Source organism: Paramormyrops kingsleyae, chromosome 1 (genome assembly GCF_048594095.1).
Source record: "Paramormyrops kingsleyae isolate MSU_618 chromosome 1, PKINGS_0.4, whole genome shotgun sequence".
Lineage (NCBI taxonomy): Eukaryota > Metazoa > Chordata > Actinopteri > Osteoglossiformes > Mormyridae > Paramormyrops > Paramormyrops kingsleyae.
The window spans coordinates 15,615,788-15,639,817 of record NC_132797.1 but is presented as its reverse complement, the minus strand read 5'-3'; the positions used below and the strand labels follow the sequence as shown (position 1 = coordinate 15,639,817).

The window sequence follows — 24,030 nt, the reverse complement described above, 5'->3', positions numbered from 1 at the left end:
AGAGCCTCCCTGGCATTGCCTTATTATTCCCTTGTTCCAGTCCATCCCAAAAATTATCCAGGGTCCAGGTCCTCTACTGGCGTGATATTTTCTGTAATCCCAAATCCTTTGTAGGCATACCCATGCCCTGTGACCTCTGGTGTATTATATGTTCTAAGAATAAACTAATGCTTAGCCATCTGTCAAACTACTACAAATCAGTTTGAACAACTGAATGAGAGCAAATGCCCATATATTCTTTGGCTTATATCGCAGAAAAGTATGACAATCTGTGCTTCTCAGCCTGCAGTCTCCTGTTTTCACTCAATTTACACTTTTCTCTCCCCTTTTTTCCTAGAGATCAAATGGTCTTCTAAAGAAGCCATGGGTAGCTGTTGTAGCTGTCCAGATAAAGAATCAATCCCAGATAACCATCAAACCAAGTTTAAGGTGGGTCTCCTCAAATGAGCTGCTCCTCTTACACCATCGGCACACTCTGCCGGGAGCATACACAACTTAAACTGCCCTCGGGGGAGAGGTCTTGTTCATATCCCTCCCCCATCCCATAAGACATGGTCTCTGACAGGCTAACCCACCTTGCTGCTAATTTAGGAAGGTCCATAGCTGCCTGTTGAGGGAGGGGCCGGGGGGTAGTGCCTGTGCTGTTCAGGAACACTAGGAATATTTAACAAGTTTTGTCGCTGGCTAAATGATTGCAGCAATCTGCCGTGTGAAATTAATTTTTGTACTCCAACAAACTTTGCAAAGGCCTGTGCTTGGTGCCTGAATTTTGTCATGCTGGATAAGTAGCTGGGTGCTGGGACTAGATTTGATTGTTTGGATTGTGTGCCGCTTTACATTTTGTAAAGTAACCCACAAAAATCCCACAAAAAATTAACAACTGTAGTTTAGTGAAAGGTGTTTTTTCTCTGTGAGGTTATGGTGTAGATGTGGACGTGTGATAGATGTAATGTTGCTGAAAATCACCGATTTGTAGCTGGCATGTTTCAGTCATGTTGTCTTGTAATAAGCAAACAAGCTCCCCCCAGCTTGGAATACAGATATTTCTGTCATTTTTGAGTCAGAAGGTGTTTTACCAAGTAAGGGTATAGTGCCCTTCCCCTGTGAACTGGGCACTGGCTCTGTCAGTGGGATTACTGAGTGTTGGACACTTTGTGCTTCCTTAAACCTGAATGACAATGAATAACGTAGAACTAACTTGAATAAAAGCCACAGTTTAAATTTTACACTAAAGGTGTACATATGTATGTTTTATATATTTATGCAAGTAAAAAATGATTTTTCTTGTAGGCATTCACTAAGTGAAAAACATGGTGTGTAGGCAGCTGGATTTTAGAGCAGATTCTGTGCAGTGGTGTTGGGCAGAGGGTGCTAACTACTACCTGTGCACAGGTGATCAACGTGGATGACGATGGGAATGAGCTGGGCTCGGGCATCATGGAGCTGACGGAGGAGGAGCTCATCCTGCACACGCACAAGCGCCATGCCGTCCGCTGGCCCTACCTATGCCTGCGTCGATATGGTTATGACTCCAACCTCTTCTCCTTCGAAAGTGGCCGGCGTTGCCAGACCGGGCAAGGTGAGTTTTTCATGCTGGGCTTTAGGGCTGTGCGATATGGCATAAAATTCATATTGCGGTATAATTTAAACCATAGACTATAGACGGTATATATTGCGGTATATGATTTGATCTGTAAATTTCAATATAACTGTTTTTGAAAGGGTAACATATGTCCATAGCAAAGGCATTGCAGCAGGAAGTTGTATAATAAACTGTTAACACATTTCAAAGTAGTCATGAAAGTAGAATATTTATTGTGCGAATCTGTAATTATAGAAAAAATATGAAAACAACATTTCAAGTAACTTCACTGGTTTTATCTTATGTTAAAAACACAGGTTGGTTTTGTAAACTGTATAGGTGAGCAGAAAACAAGACACAGAACTAGACTAGTGTCATAACTCCATCTATATTAGTATGACCATCTCTCCCATAAAGGTCCTGCTAGGCTGAGTCCTGCACGGTTTCGGGTACTCGACGGGTGACCCGCAAATTTTGTTGAAACGGGTGAAAAATATTCTACTGTGTCGGATACGGGTTCAGGTCGGACAGGAGAGCTAAATTGCGGTTTTCGAAACATCATGTGCCAACAAAAAATACCCTAGGGCTGTATTTTAGTGACAAAATCCCTACATTTAAGATGATAAAACGTAAAATCCATATCAGTTTATGCCTGCACGCGCATTCCCGGAAATCTCTCCCACTTTCATTTTAAAAAAACGCATGCGATCTCCAGTTGTTCGAAATGGATGCTGAAGTAGTCAGCTGAGGCCATCAACTGTGGACGATATCCTTTTTTTACACAGTAATATAAAGCACCGCACCAAACGCTAGTCTTCGCCTTCACGTAGGAATTCCAATCGGGTAATCAAAGGAAAATGGACAGTGCACGTAGGTATCCTATAAAAGCCAATACTGTGCAGGGTAGCCTAATGTACATTTTATATAATATTAGTTTTATTTACACATTTAATTGCAAGCTGGTAAGGCTATGTGTAGTCATGGCAATATCAAACATTATTTGAGTTTGGAGGTTAAGCTAGTACCATTTGTTTTGCTTATTATTGGGCTGTTATTAAGCAACATTTACATTTGGCTATGCCTTTTCAACTGATGTTGCACATGTCACTGGTCGTTTGTTGTGCCAATAAACTTTTGTCTAATTTTTAATCTGACTGATTTTCATTCGGGTACGGGTCGGGTGTCGGTATGTATTTATAGCGGATCGGGTGCGGAATTTAATTTTATTTTATTTCTGTCGGATAACGGTTCGGATACGGGTTTAAGTATGACTGGTACAGGCGGGTGCGGTTTGTCAAAATCAGACCTGTGCAGGACTCTGCTGCCGGGTGCAGCAATAATCATATAAACAATTTTCATATAAATCATATAAATAATAAATTATTTATTATTTGGCGTGACTTCATTGCGTCATTTATGCGGACGAGGAGCGGAAATTTCTGCGGAAGGGCGGTATAATCAAAATCTCTCCCGTTGGCCAAATTTATATCGTATACCGTTTATACTGCCCAGTACTTTTGTAACTGCTGGAGATCTACATGGTTTGTTTTGATATTTGGCAGCATAATGGTTCAGATCTGTGGCAAATCATTTGTAACTGTCTCTCATGAAGCCTAAACTTAGTGCCATATAGTGTTGTTCTGCACACCTGTAATTTAAAACGCCGCAAGTTTTCCTTTTTATTTGGCTGATGCGGCTATTTTGCAGCGTTCAATGCATTGGCTCGGTCATGATATATTTGCTAAGGATTAAGCGGGGCAGGACTTTTCACTGTTTTCCCTGATGTTTAAGTCGATAAAATCTGAACGAAGTGGCCAGGTCCACCGCGGACAGTGCAGTGTGTCCGCTATTCATTGTGTCCCTCCCCAAGAAGGCTGTTGAGGGGTCATGGCCCGGTCAGTGCCTCCTTAGGGAGGCGGAGCCATAGCATGCACCATTGTTAATGTGAAAATATCAACTTTGACTCCATGCTGACAAAGGATGAAGTGGTGGGAGCGGGCCGGGGCTCTGTCTGTGTGTGTTCTGGGGCGGGTAAGTCTGGCCTGTGGGACAGTGTGTGCCGTGATGCCCTCCGCTGTGAACTGTGTGCTGCGTGATCTAGTGCAGTGTATGCTTGTGTGTGGTGGAGCAACACGCTCTCCTGGGTGGGGCACACGCGCGGTTTTTGGTATGTGCATATGCTTCCCTTCTGGACCTGCCAAAATTCTGCTCTTTTAGCTGTAGGCTTGTGTTTAGTGATAGTTTCGTTCGTTGATTTATTAATTTACTCGGTCTATAACACATTTTTGTTTAATTGTTCATACTGATTTGTATTAGTTTGTATCAGTACACTATGTAAACAACCCAAAATGTCAATAAATTATGCTGTTTTGCAATTGATGAGAATTCAATATTATCTAAATATATTTGACACTTCATCCCTGTGCATAATCCAACCAAAAAGCATCAATTTTGAAATGCAAATAGAGATGTGAAGTATTAAGGATTTGGCATCACTTTTAAGGACCATTGAATGAATGCTCCTGGAAAATAGATGATTGGACTTTTATATACCTGTTCATTTCCCAACTGCTTCGCCAGTACCAGTAATTGGAGGGAGGGTGCCTGGAGCCGGTCCCAGGCAGCATACGGCACAAACAGGGGACGCCCTGATTGGGATGCCAGTCCTTCACAGGACACATACAAATGCTGTGGCCAATTTGGAGAATCCAGTTCACGTAACTGCATGTCTTTGGACTTTGGGAAGAATCCGGTGCAGTATGGGTTTAAGGGAAAACTTACGAACTCCACACACAGAGCGATCAGAGCCTCAGGTGATGAAGGAATGAGGAAGATGGTGATTATTATTATTATATTGTTTTGTGTGTACTTAAGGTACTTAAGGCTTTGGTAATTAGCTACTTTTCCCCTTTAAAATCTGTGTCCATGGCTGTCTATATTGGACTTCCTTAGACCCACACTGGTATAGGGCTGGGTGATATGGCTGAAAAACAATAGCTCAAGAGATTATATCACTCTGTCAATATAAAATATATAGATATTAAAATTTGCCTAAAATTAGGACAAAGAATTAATAATGGATTTATTCACATCAGTTTTTCCCAACTGCTGAACACATTTGATGTAAAAAAAAAAACAACAAAACAAATTAACTAAATATCCAAGTGCTTGAAATGTAAACAAATCTTTCAAGTACAGTGGTACCTCGGTTCTCGAACTTAATCCGTTCCGGACTCTGGATCGAATCCTAAAAAGTTCGAGTTCTGATCGAATTTTTCCCTTAAGAAATAATGGAAAACCAATTAATTGGTTCCTGGCCCCCCAAAATTACACCTAAATGTTTTAGTTTTTTTTAAAGCATTTATACACAAAATGAACAGGATAAAACAAGAAGAGCATTTTTTTTTAATGGCTTCCAAAACGATAAAGATCTTATCCCAACATTACCAAAAGTTAAATGAATGGAGTCAAATTGGAGCTACATAATGCTGCAAACAGATTTGTGTACCATAAACAATGTATTGATTTTTTTTCTGTCATTTTTTTGAAAACACACACACACACACACACACACACACACACACACATATATATATATATATTGTTGATAATAATTTTTCTTTGTTTTGCTTGTTCTGGCACTCTTTGTGGGGCGTGTGTTACGCTTTGCAATATTTCTTTCCCTTTGGACTGTGTTTTTTTCTGGTGGTGGGTGGGGCTTCGTGGAGGTGTCTGTCTCTAGCTGATGCCCAATCCATACTACCTGCCTGATTTGTCCCTCACACATCTGCGCATGCACAGCATTTTTGAGCATGCATACACTGAGACTTTCTGGCACTGCTTGTGTGTCCATCACTGCCTGATCCATTAGTTCTGCAAACTATATTGTCTATATTTACATTAGATAAAATCGATATAACCATACATTATCATGCCATTTTGTATGTAAAAATGTATTGAATATAAGAGAAAAATAGTGATATCGCGCAACCCTACTCTGGTAACTAGGCAGTCAAAATCCAGGGCGGTAATTTGGCCTGTTTACTTTGGAGCAAATCAGTTCAATTCAAATCACTTTATTTATCCCCAAGGGGCAAGTTAGAGTAACTGTTTTAGTACCACAGTTTAAACAGTACTTTAAAAATTAGATGTTGGTCACAGCAGTACATCGCCGGGTTCTTTTGGGTGTGAGCATGTGTTTAGTGTGTGCTGAGTGGACGGCCGTGCTCTGCCGTCATGTCCCTCTGTCGCAATCTCTGCCGTGTCCTGTGTTCTTGGGATTTGTCTGGTCCTGCTGTGATGCACGGCGTGTGTATGTGCTTGTGCATGCATGTGCATGAGTGCCATGTCTGTTGTTGAAGGCATAGCCTTGTGTCCGCAGGCATCTTTGCCTTCAAGTGCGCCCGAGCAGAGGAAATCTTCAACATGCTGCAGGACGTCATGCACAACAACAGCATCAGCGTGGTGGAGGAGCCCGTGCTGGAGGCCAACCACAGCCACGTGGAGCCGGACCTTCCTCGCACGCCACGCACACCCACCAGTGAGTGCCTGCCTACCCGTTTGCTCCCTGCCTGTCTGCAGTGACCTCACCACAGGCGTGTAACCCTGGCCACTGTCTCCCTGTAGCTCCAGGCTACACCGGCCCAGCACTGCCCAATGGTGTTCCCCATCCTCGCTACCCCTCGTTTGGGGAAGGCTCCTCGCGCCCCTCCAGCCGACACCCGTCAGTGGGCAGTGCCCGCCTGCCGTCAGTAGGTGAGGAGTCCACACACCCTCTACTGGTGGCCGATGAGCCGGTAGGTGCCATTTTATTATTGTTGTTGTTATTATTAGTATTAATAATAATAATGATTATATTTATATGAATAATATGGGAGGTTCATATTTTATGATCATTTAATCAGTTTTTTCAGAAGGAATTAAAAAGTCTCAAACCATTATTTGAGATACTAATTATCTGACCCAATTTAACAAAAGAGCTTGATATATACTTGTGGAAGACATCTAGACGCGTGGAAGTGATTAACATTTTCTTTTGAACATTGGCCGCACAATGTCATGTCATTAAATGAGTCTGATGTGGTCAGTGCCTTACATCGTACCCACTGTCAGTTTCAGAACCTTTTGTGCTCCAATCCCTGCTATGTGCAATGGAGCCATCTAGTGGCAAATATCAAAAGAAGCCCTTTGCCTTGTATTGGTGGGTCTCAGCCATTGTCCTCATTGGCTACTTGACATTGTTAACCAACTGGTTGGTGCTTCAGTGATGTGGATGTCAGGCATTTAAGATGGAAGCACATCATTGTCTTATGACCATGGTTGAGCGCACTTTTGTGATGGTGGGAAAGTGAATGAAGGGGTTGGTTCCTGAATGCCTTTTTCATCTTCTCCTCAAGATTCACACCTATGTGAACACATCTGGTGTCCAGGACGAACGTAGTGCCCACAAGAGCAGCCAGGGCCCCACGGAGCCACGGCTCTCCCTCACAGAGAGCATGGCCCCCCCAGAGGAACCAGAGCCACGGGTGCTGCTGGAGCCAGAGGGGGTCAAGTTTGTGCTGGGCCCCACCCCTGTGCAGAAGCAGCTCATGGCCAAGCAGCAGCAGCGGGTGGCAGGTGACGGGGAGCAGAAGGGTGGGGAGCCGGCACCACCAGTGCCGCCACCACCCCTTGGAGGAATCAACGGCGGTGTGGTCCCCGGAAACCCCGTCGACTGTGACACGGGTTATGACAGCGACGAACGGAAGGAGACCCCGCCGGTGGCTAAGCCAGCCTACGAGCACTTCAACGGCACTGCCTCTGGCCCCGCCCCCCGCCGCAGCCGGCCGCCCATGCCCCTCCCGGATGCGCAGAACGTCAACAACTCGGCACAGCGGAGGACGGCACTGCTCAACTATGAGAACCTGCCTGCGCTGCCCCCTGTGTGGGAGGCGCCCAAGCCCAGCTCAGAGGGTGAGGAGGATGAGGAGGAAGAAGAGGAGGCCTTCGCACCAAAGACGCCGTCCCTCAACGGCTACCACCAGCATTCCAGCCTGGACCCAATGCACAACTATGTGAACACAGAGAATGTAACAGTCCCGCTCAGCGCCCACAAGCTGGACTCGGGTCGCCAGCGGGACAGCTCCGCCCCCACCGTGTTCAACTTTGACCTCCGGCGACCCGGGCCTGAGGCGCCGCGGCAGCTCAACTACATTGAGGTGGAGATGGAGAGGGGCTCGGACTCAAGCAACCCCCAGACCCCCAAGACCCCCACCACGCCCCTCCCACAGACCCCCACCCGCCGGACAGAGCTGTACGCGGTCATCGACATTGAGCGTACGGCCGCCATGTCCATCCTGCAGAAAGCACTGCCCCGCGACGATGGCACTGCCAGGAAGACGCGGCACAATAGTACTGACTTGCCCATGTGAGCCTAAGGAAGCGCACTGTGTAACACTGCACCTTCATCCTCTGTCCGTACGATCGGAGTGAACCTTCTAAAGGCACAAGGGCTTCGTTACAGTTAGCGGTTTTCTGTGTTTTTTTTTTTTTTTTTTTAACTTGTCTTCAGACAAACAAAACACCCCTCACAGGCAACAGCCAGGTTTAGTGAGTTGTCAATTTCTTACTTGTACTTATCTGAAAGGTAGTTAAGCCAGAGCAGGTACATGATGTGTACGTCCTCCCTCTCACCCCACAAAAAATTTTGCTGCCACTTCTTATTAAATATGGTCATTTCCCACTCCTCGTATTCACTAAGAAACATTCCTTGTCCGTTTCCCTGCGGTACGAATCGGTGATTGCTGATGAGTCATTCCAAGTGTGAATTTCGATACCTGGAAATCGCATGTACACTACAGTCACTTTGCCACTACATTAAATATGCCTTTTATTATTTAACAATTAAAAGCTCTGTTAGAGCGCAGTCTGGTTGTACTTAAAGTACCTTAGTACCTTTTTGTCAATTTGCATGTAAGCTGAACACACGTGCTTTAAGTTGTTTGAATTGACTTGTTGCTTTTCCATAAGTACGAAGTGATTTTTATTCTTCCAGAATCTATCTGCAGGTCGATGGATGTTGTCATGGTACGGTCAAGTGTCCTTAAGGCGAACGCAGAAATGATAAACAAAGCTGTATACCACGAAAAAGTGTTCCTTTGTCATAAGGAGTCCAGCTTTCTGCCATTTACCTTTTCTCATTGTATTATATTGTAAAATTTATATGTTCTAACTTGCATTATAAAATAGTTTTTTCTACCTACCTTAATGCTTAAATATAGGAATTGTATAAAAGTAGTTTAATAGATTTGTTTATTAAACCAATAAAATTGTAGTGGAAGAAAATGAAATCCCCCTTGCCAAACTTTTTCCTGGATTTTTTTTTTTTTTTTTTTTAAGTTGAACCTAAGGGTTAATTACTGATGTAAACATTCCTTTTTTATTATTTTTTATTTTGGGTATTCTACTTAAAATTATAAAACACTATGCAGCAAAAAGCTCACAGCTGTGCCATGTGCCACAATGTATGGACATTTTATTGAAATTTATATTGATATTTGCATTTTTCAGGTATGAATTAGTTTACCAAAATGTTTGTATTTTTAAGACAGGAAAAAAAACATACTGTGTATTTTGTGATATCTGCATTTTCTCATATGCCATCATTGCCAACACATTTTTGTAGCATGGCAACAATAAAAACAAGAAAAACTTGTAGTTTTGTATTCCTTTCTAAATGTCACCTGTTTTCTCTGACCTTAAACCCCTTTTATTGTATTTTGTGAAGCCTTGGCGGCGCTAATCTCCTTTCCAAGACTTGGCTTTTCCTCTGGGTTTATTTCCAAATATGGATTGCCAACCAAGGCTAATGAGCTCCAGAGATGGACACTGAAGGCAAAGATCCAAGCATTCAAGCACAAGTGCTACAGGAAGCTGTTGACCATACACTACACTGAGCACAAAGACCAACAATCATGCCCTTGCCAGGCAAGCAGGAGCCACTTTTGGCTACTGTGATGTGTCACAAGTTTGCATGGTTTGACCATGTTAACCACGTCAACACTGGCCAGAACCATAAACCCTAAAGGGCAAAGCACCAAAGAGTGGACTGGTCAAGCCCTTGACACACTGCTGCAGATTTCAGAGGTCAGCGAAAGGTGGAGTCCTGCCCTTTAATTCATGGTGCCCCTACAACAGCGGTGGCCAATCTTAAACCGCAAAGGGCCGGTGTGTATGCAGGTTTTTGGGGTAACCTTTAGGTCAGCTGTTCAAACCCAGGTGTGAGGACTCCTCAGCCAATCAGTCCTCTAATTAGTAATATAATTAGGGAGCTGCAGCGAAAACCCGCAAACACACCGGCCCTTTACGGATAAGATTGGCCACCCCTGTCCTACAACAACAGTCAAGGGATTAGTAGTACTAGTTTTCTGTGAAAGCGTGCTCCTGAAGTCTAGCAAATGTGCTCTGGTGTAGTTTTTGTCGATTTATATATATTGCATCTAATATTATAATGTATTATGTAATTTTTAAATATACTAGCCATCTGGTAAATTATTTGCTCTGATGCCTTATGTTGAGGTTGTCACACCAGCTATGCAGGACATTAAATGGAAATGGTGAATTAAATGACTCTTCTCAATAACTACTTAAATGTGTAGTGATCAGCTGCTTATTCTGAGAAGTGCATGGAACTGGAAAGCCTTAAGGTTTAGCTAAGAGGAGATGATAGGGTTAAGTAGATGATTTTAATGTCATGGCTGATTGGTATGTACAGATACGCAAACATATATCTATACAGTTGAAAGCAAAGATTTGGGGCACAGGGTCAGGCCGCTTATCCAGGACCCCTGGAGCAGGTTTCTGGTTATCAGAGTCAGGGGAGTGCCGCTTGCTGTCGGTGAGCGTGTCACTATGCCTTTAAGAAAGGGCGATCCCTTGCGCCTTGCGTCATTACGTCGGCCGCCATTCTGTTGCCCGGCTAAGTTGCGAAGTAGCTGAGTGTGTCTGGCTTCCAACTACACCGGAGAAATCATGGTAGGGTTCTTTTTTTGTGCCGCATTTATATTTTCATTACTGAAGTTTCATCTTGCTTCTCAATGAGCTTAGTGCAGTTAATTGGACGCGTAAAAATTTATGGCGATATTGACTTACGTAGGCAGCATGGGATTCTATGGCCTCACATCATTGACAGTAAAAGAAAGCACATGGCCTGCGTCAAGTTGGCAAGAAATAAAATGCAACGTAATACCGCTCTTAACAGATAGCTGGCCCAGTTATCAAATGCAGCATGTACTATAAGGACAGAAAAAATGTAAAATTCAGGCGTTTCGCCGCAAGGGTTGCGATTAATGACTTGCTGAGGATTACTATTGTTCAGCAGAAGCGTGGACACAACGAAAATGTACAGAATTTGCCAGATCATGGCCACCGAATGCAGCCAGTTCGCATCATTTGGGATTCTTAATCCTAAAGCGCGTTAAGTGATTAATATGAACAGTACTATGCGAAATTAAGGGTAGTTTTCCGCGTGAGAGGCCAGTTCCGTTACATCGGCCCTCGTTTCGTTGTTCTAGGTGTTTCTCGGGAGGAGGAGGAGGAGGAGGAGGCGGAGTCACAGTCGATCTGGCAATGAACTGAACAATACAGCCTCTTATTGAATATTAAATCGGCAATCATTGCTAATTGCAGCAGTCATCTATTCATATTTTTACTATAACTACACTTTACTAAATAATATTTCCATATGTCGCTAGTAGTTTACTATTTACGATGCACACTAAGATATATTAAATGCAGTTATCGGGATATATAACCTGCAACTTTCCATAGGTAATCCGCTGATATAACCTTAATGCATATATTTAATTCTGAGCAGCATAGATTCATGATTTCCTAATGTGCGGGTGGTCGGTTTGAGTACAATATTCGCAGTAATAAATGGAGAATCTCTTTGGTCAAAAGCCATGGCAGAGTTCAGGGTATTAAAACATGCCATAAAGTATTTCTTGTTGTTAAAAATTACTTGAGGAAAAATCGTGGGTGCGCACAGTACTTAATGATAAACCCTTTATTTTTTATTAGCTACTAGTAACACTGTTAAACCATCTTTTAATAACCTGCTTGAGCCAACAACTATACGTGTAATGCCGTTATGATGCAGATCTTTTTATTTTGGTGATTCTTAGGCATCGCTTTCATTGGCGCCCGTTAACATCTTCAAAAGAGGAGCTGATGAGGAAAAGGCAGAGACTGCCCGCCTCGTGAGTACACCGCTCGGCCCTGCTGGTCTTAGCCTTGTGTTTCTTACAGGGCACATTGCTAATACACTTTAATTTCCTGCTTCTTTCAGTCTTCCTTCATTGGTGCCATTGCCATTGGCGATCTGGTGAAAAGCACGCTGGGTCCCAAGGGAATGGTATGTAACTTGATTATTGATGCCCTTTGCGAAAAGCGAGCATCACTTTTTTTAAAAAAATGGCTCGAATTAAATTCTCAAATTCTTGATGAGTCTTTATTAGAATTATTTACATGTTTCTTTACATTTGTAAGTGCCTTTATTATTGCACACTAGATCCTCGTCGTCTCATCTCACTGTGTACATATATATGACACTAAAGTTTACTTTGACTTAATTACTGATGTAATATTCGGTTGCACTTGGTTGGTGGATCTGTTGATATTGAAATAACTTTGCAGCTGAAATGGCAGTAATTGTTGTAGCTTGGCATGTAAAGTAAATAATGGATTAGTAGCAGTGCCACATTTTGTGTTACTGTGCTGTCTGTCACGCAGGATAAGATCCTGCTGGGCAGTGGTCGAGAGGGCTCTGTGACCGTGACCAATGATGGTGCCACCATCCTCAAGGCCATCGGGGTGGACAACCCTGCAGCCAAGGTCCTGGTTGGTAAGTACCTGTGTGCTGGGTCCTCCCAAAAGTTGAGCCAGTGGTGCCATGATGGCATATTGCATCATTCTTGTTATCGTTCAGTTTTTTTTTCCTTTTATTTTGTTGATTCATGTTGCCTCATTCTCCTTCTCAGACATGTCTAAAGTCCAGGATGATGAAGTAGGGGACGGGACGACCTCAGTCACAGTGCTAGCAGCAGAGCTGTTAAGAGTAAGAGGCTCACACCTTCGCTTAAAGAGTGTGGCTCTGCAGTGCATCACATGACACTGTAGCCCAGGACTAGCCAATCACAGCGGAGGAGCGTGGTTTTAAATTCAAGGCAGCCTGGCTCTGGGATCACTTGTGGAATAGACCTAGTGTATTTTGGAGAATCCAAAAATGGATTTAAAAACCTTTTTTTTTGTGTACTTTGCTGATCTGATTTTAAAAATGCATTTGGTTTCTCTAGTTATGTAAGCCATCATGATTTTGTAAATAAAATAGTTTCGGCTACGTGTAAAAGCACATGATGAATTTGGTTTCTGTGATTAGGAAGCAGAGTTGCTCATTGCAAAGAAGATACACCCCCAGATCATCATCTCCGGGTGGAGGAAGGCCACACAAGCAGCGCGCGAGGCACTCCGAGAGGCTGCTGTGGATCATGGGTAAACAGTTCTATCTGTACTAATTTTTATATTAAAATAACTTTAGAGGCACCTGGGATATAAAATTTGTGTGTGTGGGAGTTGTGTGGTTGAAGCTTTTCTTTGTCTCTAATTTTAAACGTGTTCAAATTTAAGATTTAGCTGGATTACTAAATTAGGATTAGTTGACTGTCTCTGTTGGAGTTCCTCTAGGGATTCTGGGTGCCCAGTAATGATTGGTTGACTTGAATCCACTGCATATTTAGTGGGGAAACTGCCATCTCCATCATACTGCACCAATGGAGCTGGGAGCTGTGGTTCGCTGTCTGTTGGTCATCTGTGCTCTTGCTGAGTCATTTCCTGATGTCCCCTCCCTTGTTCAGGAATGACCAGGTGAAGTTCCAGGAGGACCTGCTGAACATCGCCCGCACAACGCTCTCCTCCAAGCTGCTGACGCACCACAAGGACCACTTTGCCAAGCTGGCTGTGGAGGCCGTGATGCGACTCAAGGGCTCTGGCAACCTGGAGGCCATCCATGTCATCAAGAAACTGGGGGGCAGCCTCACTGATTCCTACCTGGACGAAGGTGAGGGAGGTCTGCCTGTTAGCCCGTTAGCCCGTCGCTACCTCTCCAGTGTTACATCACCGCAGTGAATCTTACCACATGCTGGCTTTAACTCTTCAGACTGACAGCTGGACCTGATCAGTAGATAAGGCAGCTACGGGATGAACATCCAGTAGCACATTCAATTTTGATTGTCTCTGGGCCTCACTGGTTTAGCTTAAAGAGGGATGGAAAATGTGCCCAGATTCTCCTGTATCTCGGCGAGTCAAATTTTGTGTTTTATAAGCTTGTTTATGAACATGGTAATTTAATATATAGAAGCATTTTGTATGCTTGGCCTGCTACTGGTGCCTGCTATGTTTGTGTTTATGTTGTGCTTTGGACAGCTGTTTTTACATCTAAAGCAACGTTGGTGTAAATGCTTGGAATCTCCTTGGTTATCCGACACACGCTGACCAGCTTCCATCTGAACGCTGGCAAGATGCTGTCCTGGGAAATGGCTTCTGGCACCAGCCAAGGCCTGGCTGGCCTCCGTCACTGCAGCCACTGCGGAAAAAAATCAGGCTTTTCTCCTCCCTGTAAACTGGCTGATTACTTGACACCCGTGTTGACTTGACGGTGACTTCTTTGATAGGCTTCCTGCTGGACAAGAAGATCGGCGTGAACCAGCCCAAGCGCCTGGAGAATGCTAAGATCCTCATCGCCAACACTGCCATGGACACCGATAAGATTAAGGTGTGTTTCAGGACATGAATCTTGCTCGTCACCTGACAGTGGACCAGCACCATTCAGTCCCGTAATGGAGGAAGACACTTTATTTTATAGGCATGGTTTGAACCGTAGCTTACAAGTGTTTTGATCTGCATATGGTGAGAAGCTTATTTTTCTACTTAAAATCACGTAGTGCAGTGAACAGTTGCTTAGACCACGTGGACCTGAGCTCTTACGATTGATTGGCTGTTCAGTCTGCTTGCAGTAGGATGCAAAGGCATCTCGCCGACTTCATTTACATTCCTGTGTGTCACCCTGAGGGAGCATATTGTTGATGGAAGGAAACGGGGACACTGCTAAAGACATCTGCTTACCGGTCTGATGGGGAGGGTTGATTGAACCGAGGTTGATGTGAGACTGTACATCCTTCTCCTCAGATCTTTGGCTCGAGGGTGCGTGTGGACTCCACGGCCAAGGTGGCGGAGATTGAGCTGGCAGAGAAGGAGAAGATGAAGGAGAAGGTGGAGCGAATCCTCAAGCACGGCATCAACTGCTTCATAAACAGGTAGAGCCTCCCACCCACTTGAGGGCGATAGCGAGCAGCCACCTGAGGTTCTCCTGGTGCCTGCCACATGCTGGCACTTCCCAGATTTATGATCTTGCGGTGTGACCTACAGGCAGCTGATATACAACTACCCAGAGCAGCTGTTTGCGGCCGCTGGAGTGATGGCCATTGAGCACGCAGACTTTGCTGGGGTGGAGCGCCTGGCCCTCGTCACAGGTGCGTTTGTCTCCACAGCTTGAGGCCACCCTGCTGCATCTAGGAGGGCTTCAGTGTCTCTCTTATCATTCATGAGGAGGAGAAGAGCTCTCTCATTGGAGCATCTGCATAGATACTATGCTATACTATACGGAGTTACTTTTTGGCAAAAGATTTATTTGTGAGAGAAGTGTTGGATATGTATTTCACCAAATGATCAACCCAATTTTGTCTTAAGCGTACAAAATCTCTGCTGTTGCTCCACCAAACGAAAGAAACTGGGACAGGGGCAGATGATGCACTACTCCTACTTTCCTAAGTAACCCAAAAACAGGCCCTGGAGAGTGAAACACAAAAGCCCCCCTACATCCGACCCTCCAAACTAGGTGTGGAGAAGATGAACACCAACCAACAAATAGTGGCAACCAGATATACAGTAACACTGGGACCAAGATCCTTAAGAAGTTACTGCACTTGAGGGTCTAAATTTGCCTCAGTCTTCATTTTTACCAACTGTTCAATGTAAACCTTCCAGACACATTTTTAATTTGTGTGTCTTTCAGTAAACTACTTTAAACAGAGTATTGTACATTGTAAACGGGACTAAAACAGGTCACAATCGAAACACCAGCATAACTATAAAAATTCCACCCAGAGTAGAGCTGACCTGAGATCAGAATTGTAAACTTGGCTTTTATTACCATAAAAATGGCAGCCACATGGCTTTGACTTATGATTGGTCTGTCTGCTCTTGTATTGGCTGATTTTCAGTTACTCAACACATACTGGCCATTTCCTGAATGCTTTATTCTGGGCCAGTTTGCTCTTTCCAGCAACTTTGATGAATTGTATGTTGATGTTCAGTGAGCTGAAATCCCTCCCTTTCAGGTGGAGAGATCACCTCCACCTTTGACCATCCCGAGCTGGTGAAGCTGGGCCATTGCAAACTCATTGAGGAGGTGATGATTGGTGAAGACACCCTGATCCACTTCTCAGGCGTAGATATGGGTGAGTACTTCATACTACGAGAATGATTGGGCGCTCCAGGAACTAAGGGCTGGATCTGAAGGTGCTCTGAATTGTTCTGGATGAGGTTCCACATGTGTGAAGGCCATGATGGGAGCAAAGATATATGGTGGAGGTGTAGTGTAGTGTAGTATGGATTATTTAATTGAATTGGCAGTAAACACTATGGTCTTGTGTAAAAGAATAGTGTAATTTCATTATTATCCTCAACAGCTTGATCTTTAAATGTATTAATCCTGATTTAAATTGACATATTTGACCATGGATCTTTTTGAATTGAAGTTTTTAATGGTGTATAAGTAGGGTTGCAAAGTGGTGGAAAATTTCTGGAAACTTTCCAGAAACTTTCCATTCCATGGGAAGTTAAGCTAAGGAATTTTGCAAATACTCCAAGATGGAAACTTTGCATGGGAGTTACCGGGAAGGTATGGGAATTAACAGAAAATTCCCAGAATTTTGCAACCCTATGTACAACATGCCAGTCACTTGTAAGGCAGCGTCCCTGTCACCCGGTGACGTGTGAGTTTATTCTCCGCTGGAGGGTAGCTTGTCTGAGGCCCCGTCTCTTTCACCCAGGCGAGGCCTGTACTATAGTGCTGCGCGGGGCCACCCAGCAGATCCTGGATGAGGCGGAGCGCTCGCTGCACGACGCCCTCTGCGTGCTCTCCCAGACCGTCAAGGAGACCCGCACTGTCTATGGAGGAGGTTGGTCCCGCCTCCCATACCTTGTGACCCTTACTGATAGGTTACTTTATAGGTTGGTCCCTCCCTGCGTACCACATGAGCCTTACTGATAGGTTACTTTAGCAGTAACTTCTTTGTTTTCGCTCTCCCCATAGGCTGTTCTGAGATGCTGATGGCCAATGTAGTGACAGACCTAGCCAACAGAACCCCTGGCAAGGAAGCGGTTGCCATGGAGTCCTTCGCCAAAGCACTGGGAATGGTTAGTACCCATAGTGGTGGTCGGTGTCTCCCAGGGAGAGAGGCCTTATCTCTGGAGTCTCCCTTCCTCCATAGCTGCTTCGAGTTTCAGGGACTCCCTGTGCTGGGCTAATTGTGAAGCCACTAAAAGCATATTGTCCTTTGCAGCTGCCCACCATCATTGCAGACAACGCCGGGTACGACAGCGCCGACCTGGTGGCTCAGCTGAGGGCGGCGCACATGGAGAAGAAGAGCACCTTTGGGCTGGGTGAGTTCATGCCGTGTGTGTTGCGCAGAGGTCTGCATGGTATTTGAGACCCCCCCCCCCCCTTCGTACAAGTATATCTGAAGGAGAAGAGGCCACCCCCATCACCGCAGAAGCTGGAATTCACCGGTTTCCATGGTTTCCACTGCAGACATGACCCAGGGCACTGTTGGTGACATGGCAGAGCTAGGCATCACAGAGAGCTTCCAGGTGAAGCGGCAGGTGCTGTTGAGTGCCGCAGAGGCCGCAGAGATGATCCTGCGCGTGGACAACATCATCAAGGCCGCACCCAGGTCAGCCCCCACCTCCATGCACGCACACACACATGCTGTCTACACATTCTTATCTTTATGGGGACTCTCCATTTATTTCTGTATAGCCCTAATCCCACCTATGACAACCTTAAACCCTGCCCAGCCCTAACCTCTAACTCTGTTGGTTATTTTGGTGGTTTGTTGACATTCATAGATTTTTTTTATTTTTTTTTTTTATTGAATTGTTTTTATTTTGGGGACTGGAAAAAATCCCCACAAGCAAAATGGTAATGAATGTCCCCACAATGTGGTAAACACACACACACACGGTGTACTCTGTGTTTAAAGAATCACAACTGACCACACAAAGTATTACAACTGACAGGTAGCTTGTCGCCTGGACGTACAGGATGCATGTGAAATGCATGAAGGGTTGGTATGTGTGACACAGGAGTGGTATTATAAAACTGAAATGAAAATTCATTTTCATTTGCTGATACAAAACAAGGTACGAGAATAAAATATGAAACTCCAACTAAAAGAAAACTATAAATACTCCCTCTGAAACCGATTAATTGTTAAATATTTTACGTCTCTGTTTTTTAGTGCTATGTAGCTAAAGTAATAATTTTGTGTTTATCTTGGGTTATCTCTAATACCTGTGACATGTTTTGCCCATTTTGTGCAGAGGTGGAGATTTCAGGTCCAGAGAGTACAAATCCAGACCAAGATTTTGTTTCACTCTGTGACTCTATACTCAACTGGTTGGGTGAAACAAAATCTTGGTCTGGATTTGTACTCTCTGGACCTGAAATCTCCAAAATTATGGTCTGGATTTGTACTCCCTGGACCTGATATATCCGCCATGTACGGTTGTCTAAAGATCAGACCTATAAAACAGCTCCACAACTTCCAGTTTATTCCTAGTAATAAACTTGCTAAAACCGAAACTAAAATATAGAAAAATTAAATACAACGTATCTTTAAAATAAAACTACAATACTCCTAAAAAAAAAAAAAAAAAAACACACCTAAAAGTAACAAACTAAATATGATTCTCTCCCTCAGATCATAACTGTAATAGCTTTGGTTTAACTTGAGGCTACCTGCTTACAAATAGCTGATTGCCTCCACATCTCTTTCAGAAAAAGGGTCCCGGACCACCACCCCTGTTAGTGACCTCACGGCGCCACCTGGTGGGGGTTGGGGAACATTTGAGGAACCACTGAGACGATGTAGACCTGTCTGTATTTATGACTTCCAAGGGCAGCCATGATGGCTGCTGCCCTGCGCACGGGCACCTCTGATCGCCTTACAGCACATACCCTGTGTTTATGTAACAATGTCGGATGCCGTTTATTTTGCATAGTGACCTCAGTTTGTTCTTTAAATAAAATACCTGGAAGAGTTGCTCATTCTGCTGTGCATTTGTGAGTGAATTTCTGTACAAGTTTTTGCACTCTGATCATTTCCTCTTGTGTTACTTGTTGGATTCTCGTCTCTAGTAAGGAGGGTAAAAGGCCTCAAAGTTCCATGCTGGGTGGGATTGGTGCTGGGTGCTGTCAGTCACTGGGTAGTCCCACCTACAACCAATGGGATGCTGGGAATTACCGCCTTTAACCTCTGATTCTATCTTTAGAATGCAATTAAAAATTGATACATGCTTCTTTGACAAATTTTGCGAATACATTAAATGCACTTTGGCGACTTCTGTTCATTAAAAGAACCCACTAAAAATAGTTTGATACTTTATTTTCCAGCATTTTGTAAAAGTACATATGAAACTGATCATCCGTGCCACAAACACAGTGAGTTTAAGTGTTGGTTGTGTAATAACTCCAATTTAAAGCAGATAATATAATGTAGGACCGACCAGTGTGACTGATTACAGTTTTAGCTACATGAAGCCAGCAGTAGAGTTGAGAACCACATTACTGTGAATCAAGATGATATTGATGTTGTCTGGCTCTAATAACAGATGGTCTTGAGTTTTTGTTTACAGCTTCTATCAGTTGTTCGGGTCAAGTTTGCGTCCATGTTCCTATATCCACAAAAGGTCAGCAACATTAAAATGCCGCCATTTTGTAAATTGAATTCCACGACATGATTAAGGAGCCAAGCGCTAACGCACTAAGGCATTTCCATTCTGGCGCTGAGTAATTTTCAAACAATGAGAGGGCCTTTATGGACCTTGGAAGAAATTTCCGAAAGAGTATATATCTTTCTCATTAACAGGACCCTGGGAATGGCATGAGAGTCCATTAGTCTTCCGCTGAAACTAAAGACCCAAAATTGTCGACGGGGTTATGCATAATTCAGTACAGGAGGGGGTGCTGGTTGGAATTGCTCATCCATCATCGATGTTCTCTGGTGCCACGCGTTGGCTGTCTTGCCCTGGTGAACCGGTGTCTCTACAGTATCGCGTCGTTCGACACTCAATGAACCTTATCAGTTCCACTGAGTGTCAAAAATGTTTCTCCGGCAAATGTCCAACGCCGACCTCAGGCTGCTCTTGGTACAGTCCTTATGAGGAGAATGGCACACCTTGAAATCTAAGGAATTCAGCTCCTATCTCACAGCTGTCTCTGTCAGAAGGAAGTCGCACCTCCAAATAGCCTCTGGCAACTGAGATACAGGTTTAGCTGTGCATGTCGTTGCCGCCATTATATTCCTGACCGGTGTAATGCTGGACACTTCTTTGTGGTCTGCTCATTTTACCCACAATGCCTTTCAGTGTCTCGTGCCATGTGTAAAGCGTGTCGACTGACCTCTCGTTCTGAGTGCTGATTCCCTGCACAGTTCCCTCGGAACAGTCAAGCTCACCTCTGCAGTGTCCTACTCTGCTTCACTGTGCTTCACTGTGGTTTCAGGCAGCTCCTGCTCCTGCTCCTCCCCCTGTGCCTCTTCGGCCCGCTTCTCCGCCTCTTCCTCCTCCTCTTCGCTGTCGTCCTCACAGTCTGCCCAGCGGCCCACCCGGCGCACGCCCTCGGCCACGGCCGGCGCGTTGATGCACGGGTTGTGGTCATAGATGACCAGCTTGAGGTTGCGCAGATGTGCCAGGCTGGGGAAGCGGCGTATGCGATTGCGGTCCACGTCGATCACGTCCAGCAGCTGCATGTCCAGCAGCACCGGTGGGAACTCTGGCAGCAGGTTCCCCGCCAGCCAGATGCTGCGCAGCTCCCCCAGCCGGCCCAGGTCCCGGGGGAGGCTGCGCAGCTGGTTATAGCCCAGGTGCAGGGCCCTGAGGTTGGGCAGCTCGCAGAGCACCTGGGGGAACTCGTGCAGGCAGTTGGCTTCCAGCCACAGTGTGCGCAGCTCTGTCAGCCAGCCCAGCTCACGGGGCAGCCGCCACAGCCGGTTGTTGCACAGGTACAGCGTGTTGAGCTGTGGCAGCCCACAGACGGCTGCTGGCAGCTCCTCCAGGCAGTTGAAGTCCAGCGCCAGCAGCTGGAGCTCATGCAGCTGGCGCAGCTCAGCCGGGAGGCTGCGCAGGCGGTTGTCGCTCAGGTAGAGGCGCATGAGCTCGCCGAACGCACAGACGGCCAGGGGGAAGCGGCGCAGCTGCCGGCCGCTCAGGTCCAGCACGCGGTCCAGGGGCATCTCCGTCAGGTCGCCAACTACATAGCGCTGGCAGCGATCCGAGGGGATGAAGGCGACCATTCCCCGCACGGCGTTCCCCATTCTCAAACGCCGTGCAGCCAGGTCGCTAACAAGCACAGAGTTTTAGCAGCAACCCCTGTCTGAATAGATAATCCTCTGTCCTTTAGTGTTGTAGATCCTCTGATCTTGGTCCTCATGAATGTGGAGAAAACCTGGATTTCAACAGAGACGCATGGAAGGCACTATCCCAGAACTGCCAGCAGATCCAGCTGGCAGATCGCCTTTGAGGTGTGGCTGTATGTCCAAGCTGCAAACTTTGATTGCCCCCTCCCCCCCTCCTGCCAGGGGGAAGCAGGCCCCCATCATCGCACCCTCTGCTCTCTGTTTAGGGCCGTGTTGGAGCAGGAGGGGGGACACCGGACTGCCCTCCTCTCCATCCCTGCGCCTCTGAAATCTCTGAGCTGCTCTCACCACTGCCGAGTCTGGAGAGGCAGAGATGACGAACTACACCTCTCCACCCTCATCTCCACACCCCCCCCCCCCCCCCCCGGGAAGAGAAGAGTCAGCTCTGGTGGGGGGTGGGGGGGGGACTGTGGAATGCGATAACTGTGGACATATAGTGATTATGGAGCTGGACCCTCTGGCTCAGCCTGGCTGGCAGGGGGGTCGGCAGGGGGATCGGCAGCGCCCCCGATTATCGCTGCACCTCAAGTGGCTCTTGTCCATAAATGATTCCCAGAACCCGTGACGGTGAACAGATGCTGCCGGAATGTTCCCCATGAGGCCTCGTCCTGAACAAAGAGGGTGTCTTTGGATTCGGTCGACCTCAGTGGGAGGAAGATGCAGAGTCTGTGAACTTTCCCTAGGAGGTGCAAGTACTGGGAATCGGGTGGGGTTCTGAATGGCAGAGGGTGCCTGCTGATTATCCGCCATGCGCTAGAAATGATTATGGTTCCACTGTCCTCATCACAAGTTGTGTTGTAATAATGACCATAGACATAAGGCATCTAGGTCCATGTTACTAGCAGCATTTAGTTTGAACTCAGTCCTCTCACTACTGCTTCATTCTACTTTTGAGTCCTTAGTCTGTGACTTCCAGGATTTCAAGGTCCTGGTCTTTCGAGATTTTGTCTCTTAATCCTGGAATAGAACGGACAATATAGCCATTAAATAAATCACGGGAAAAGTCTGGCGGCCCGTGATCAGTTCTCCTGGGCTTTGATGTTTTAGCATAGACGTTCAATTACTAACCTTTGTTACAGGATTTTGGGTTGGGCAAACAGGAATATTAACTGGCCACTGAGGAACTTCCATGAAAAGCGTAAATTATGTATCTGATGGAAATGTGTACTGCGCTGGAGCAGGGTGCTTACATCGCTGTGTCCAGGGTCTTTACATCACTCCTGTGGATTCATTGTATCTGTCAGTTTTTGTTCCAGCTGTGAACATGATCTGACTGCACTTGTGCCCAGCCATGTCCTCGTCCAAGGCACTGTTAAGAAATACTCCTGAGAATTTATTTGTTAACATTTTAAAATGCTCATTCAGAACAATACTCCTGTTGCTTCCAAAGGACCAAACAAACACAGAAACTATTCTTAAATATTTACTTTGTGGGCCTCAAATACTTCAGGGACTATTACATAATCTTCTAACCACTTATCACTTGTTTGTTTCAGGGTCATGGGGGGTGGGTGAGGGGGGGGGAGTCTGAACCTATCCCAGACAGCATAGGGTGTAAGGCTGGGGTGCATCTGTGACAGGATGCCAGTTCATCACAGGGCGCAGGCATACATAGCCATGCAATATTTGTGATTTAGAGACACCAGTTAGTCTAACTGCATTGTCTCTGGAAACACATGAGACACACAGACAACACACACATTCCAGACACACAGGGAAGAGACCAGAACCCATCCCCTACCCAAGGGGATGTCAGACACACAGGGAAGAGACCAGAACCCATCTCCTACCCCAGGGGATGTCAGACACACAGGGAAGAGACCAGAACCCATCCCCTACCCCAGGGGATGTCAGACACACAGGGAAGAGACCAGAACCCTTCCCCTACCCCAGGGGATGTCAGACACACAGGGAAGAGACCAGAACCCATCCCCTACCCCAGGGGATGTCAGACACACAGGGAAGAGACCAGAACCCATCCCCTACCCCAGGGGATGTCAGACACACAGGGAAGAGACCAGAACCCATCCCCTACCCCAGGGGATGTCAGACACACAGGGAAGAGACCAGAACCCTTCCCCTACCCCAGGGGATGTCAGACACACAGGGAAGAGACCAGAACCCATCTCCTACCCCAGGGGATGTCAGACACACAGGGAAGAGACCAGAACCCATCTCCTACCCCAGGGGATGTCAGACACACAGGGAAGAGACCAGAACCCATCCCCTACCCCAGGGGATGTCAGACACACAGGGAAGAGACCAGAACCCATCCCCTACCCCAGGGGATGTCAGCTATCAGTCCTACCCACTTAACCAGCAAACTACCTTTAAACCATTATCAAATTATCATTTTTAACAAAAACTATTATCAAAATGATATTTTTCTGTTATTCTGTTACTGTAATTAAATAATAAATGGGTAAATAAATGAATAAATCCAGTAAAAAAAAAAATCATATAACAGCTTTGAGAAATGTTAGGGTAAGTGAGCCACACCTTCATCTTAAAGGCATTCAATCTCAGGAGACGGTACATCCTCACCGGGAAAGAACCAGCCAGTCATTTTCTGAGACTGCTTATCCTGTTCAGGGTCCTGGGGGCCAGAGGCTAGGGGCGCACGGCGGGGAATAACCCAGGATGGGGTGCCAACCC

General features: G+C 45.6%; 3 protein-coding genes across 7 annotated transcripts in view; 2 read left to right on the top strand and 1 right to left on the bottom strand.

The window, feature by feature from the left end:
• The window catches only part of frs2a (fibroblast growth factor receptor substrate 2a), a 46,764-nt gene extending 37,487 nt beyond the window's left edge, over nucleotides 1-9,277 (top strand). For 3 of the 4 annotated variants that reach the window (XM_023826449.1, XM_023826457.1, XM_023826472.2), the window contains 5 exons: nucleotides 338-429; nucleotides 1,393-1,579; nucleotides 5,964-6,122; nucleotides 6,209-6,378; nucleotides 6,979-9,277. In XM_023826449.1, coding sequence (XP_023682217.1) covers nucleotides 364-429; nucleotides 1,393-1,579; nucleotides 5,964-6,122; nucleotides 6,209-6,378; nucleotides 6,979-7,992 — 1,596 coding nt within the window. In that variant the 5' untranslated portion in view covers nucleotides 338-363 and the 3' untranslated portion in view covers nucleotides 7,993-9,277. Of the gene's footprint in view, nucleotides 1-337; nucleotides 430-1,392; nucleotides 1,580-3,561; nucleotides 3,614-5,963; nucleotides 6,123-6,208; nucleotides 6,379-6,978 lie in introns of all 4 variants that reach the window. The other variant, XM_023826479.1, reaches the window with a different exon arrangement.
• Nucleotides 9,278-10,513: 1,236 nt separating this feature from the next.
• cct2 (chaperonin containing TCP1, subunit 2 (beta)) lies at nucleotides 10,514-19,007 on the top strand. The gene is made up of 16 exons (XM_023826756.2): nucleotides 10,514-10,594; nucleotides 11,746-11,820; nucleotides 11,910-11,975; nucleotides 12,353-12,464; nucleotides 12,601-12,677; nucleotides 12,999-13,111; nucleotides 13,474-13,676; nucleotides 14,290-14,390; nucleotides 14,804-14,931; nucleotides 15,044-15,147; nucleotides 16,015-16,134; nucleotides 16,729-16,857; nucleotides 16,992-17,095; nucleotides 17,242-17,341; nucleotides 17,490-17,631; nucleotides 18,738-19,007. The coding sequence occupies exons 1-16, from the start codon at nucleotides 10,592-10,594 to the stop codon at nucleotides 18,766-18,768; spliced, it is 1,608 nt and encodes a 535-aa protein (XP_023682524.1). The 5' UTR covers nucleotides 10,514-10,591; the 3' UTR covers nucleotides 18,769-19,007.
• Nucleotides 19,008-19,050: 43 nt separating this feature from the next.
• lrrc10 (leucine rich repeat containing 10) lies at nucleotides 19,051-21,695 on the bottom strand. Of its 2 annotated transcripts, none has more exons than XM_023826778.2 (2): nucleotides 20,416-21,695; nucleotides 19,051-19,175 (listed from the first exon to the last, which is right to left on the bottom strand). In XM_023826778.2, exon 1 carries the CDS (start codon nucleotides 21,271-21,273, stop codon nucleotides 20,428-20,430), a length of 846 nt encoding a protein of 281 aa, XP_023682546.1. In that variant the 5' UTR covers nucleotides 21,274-21,695; the 3' UTR covers nucleotides 19,051-19,175; nucleotides 20,416-20,427. The 2 variants fall into 2 exon arrangements, with proteins under 2 accessions (XP_023682546.1, XP_023682537.1); XM_023826769.2 differs by lacking the exon at nucleotides 19,051-19,175 and adding an exon at nucleotides 19,328-20,115.
• Nucleotides 21,696-24,030: the final 2,335 nt, after the last annotated feature.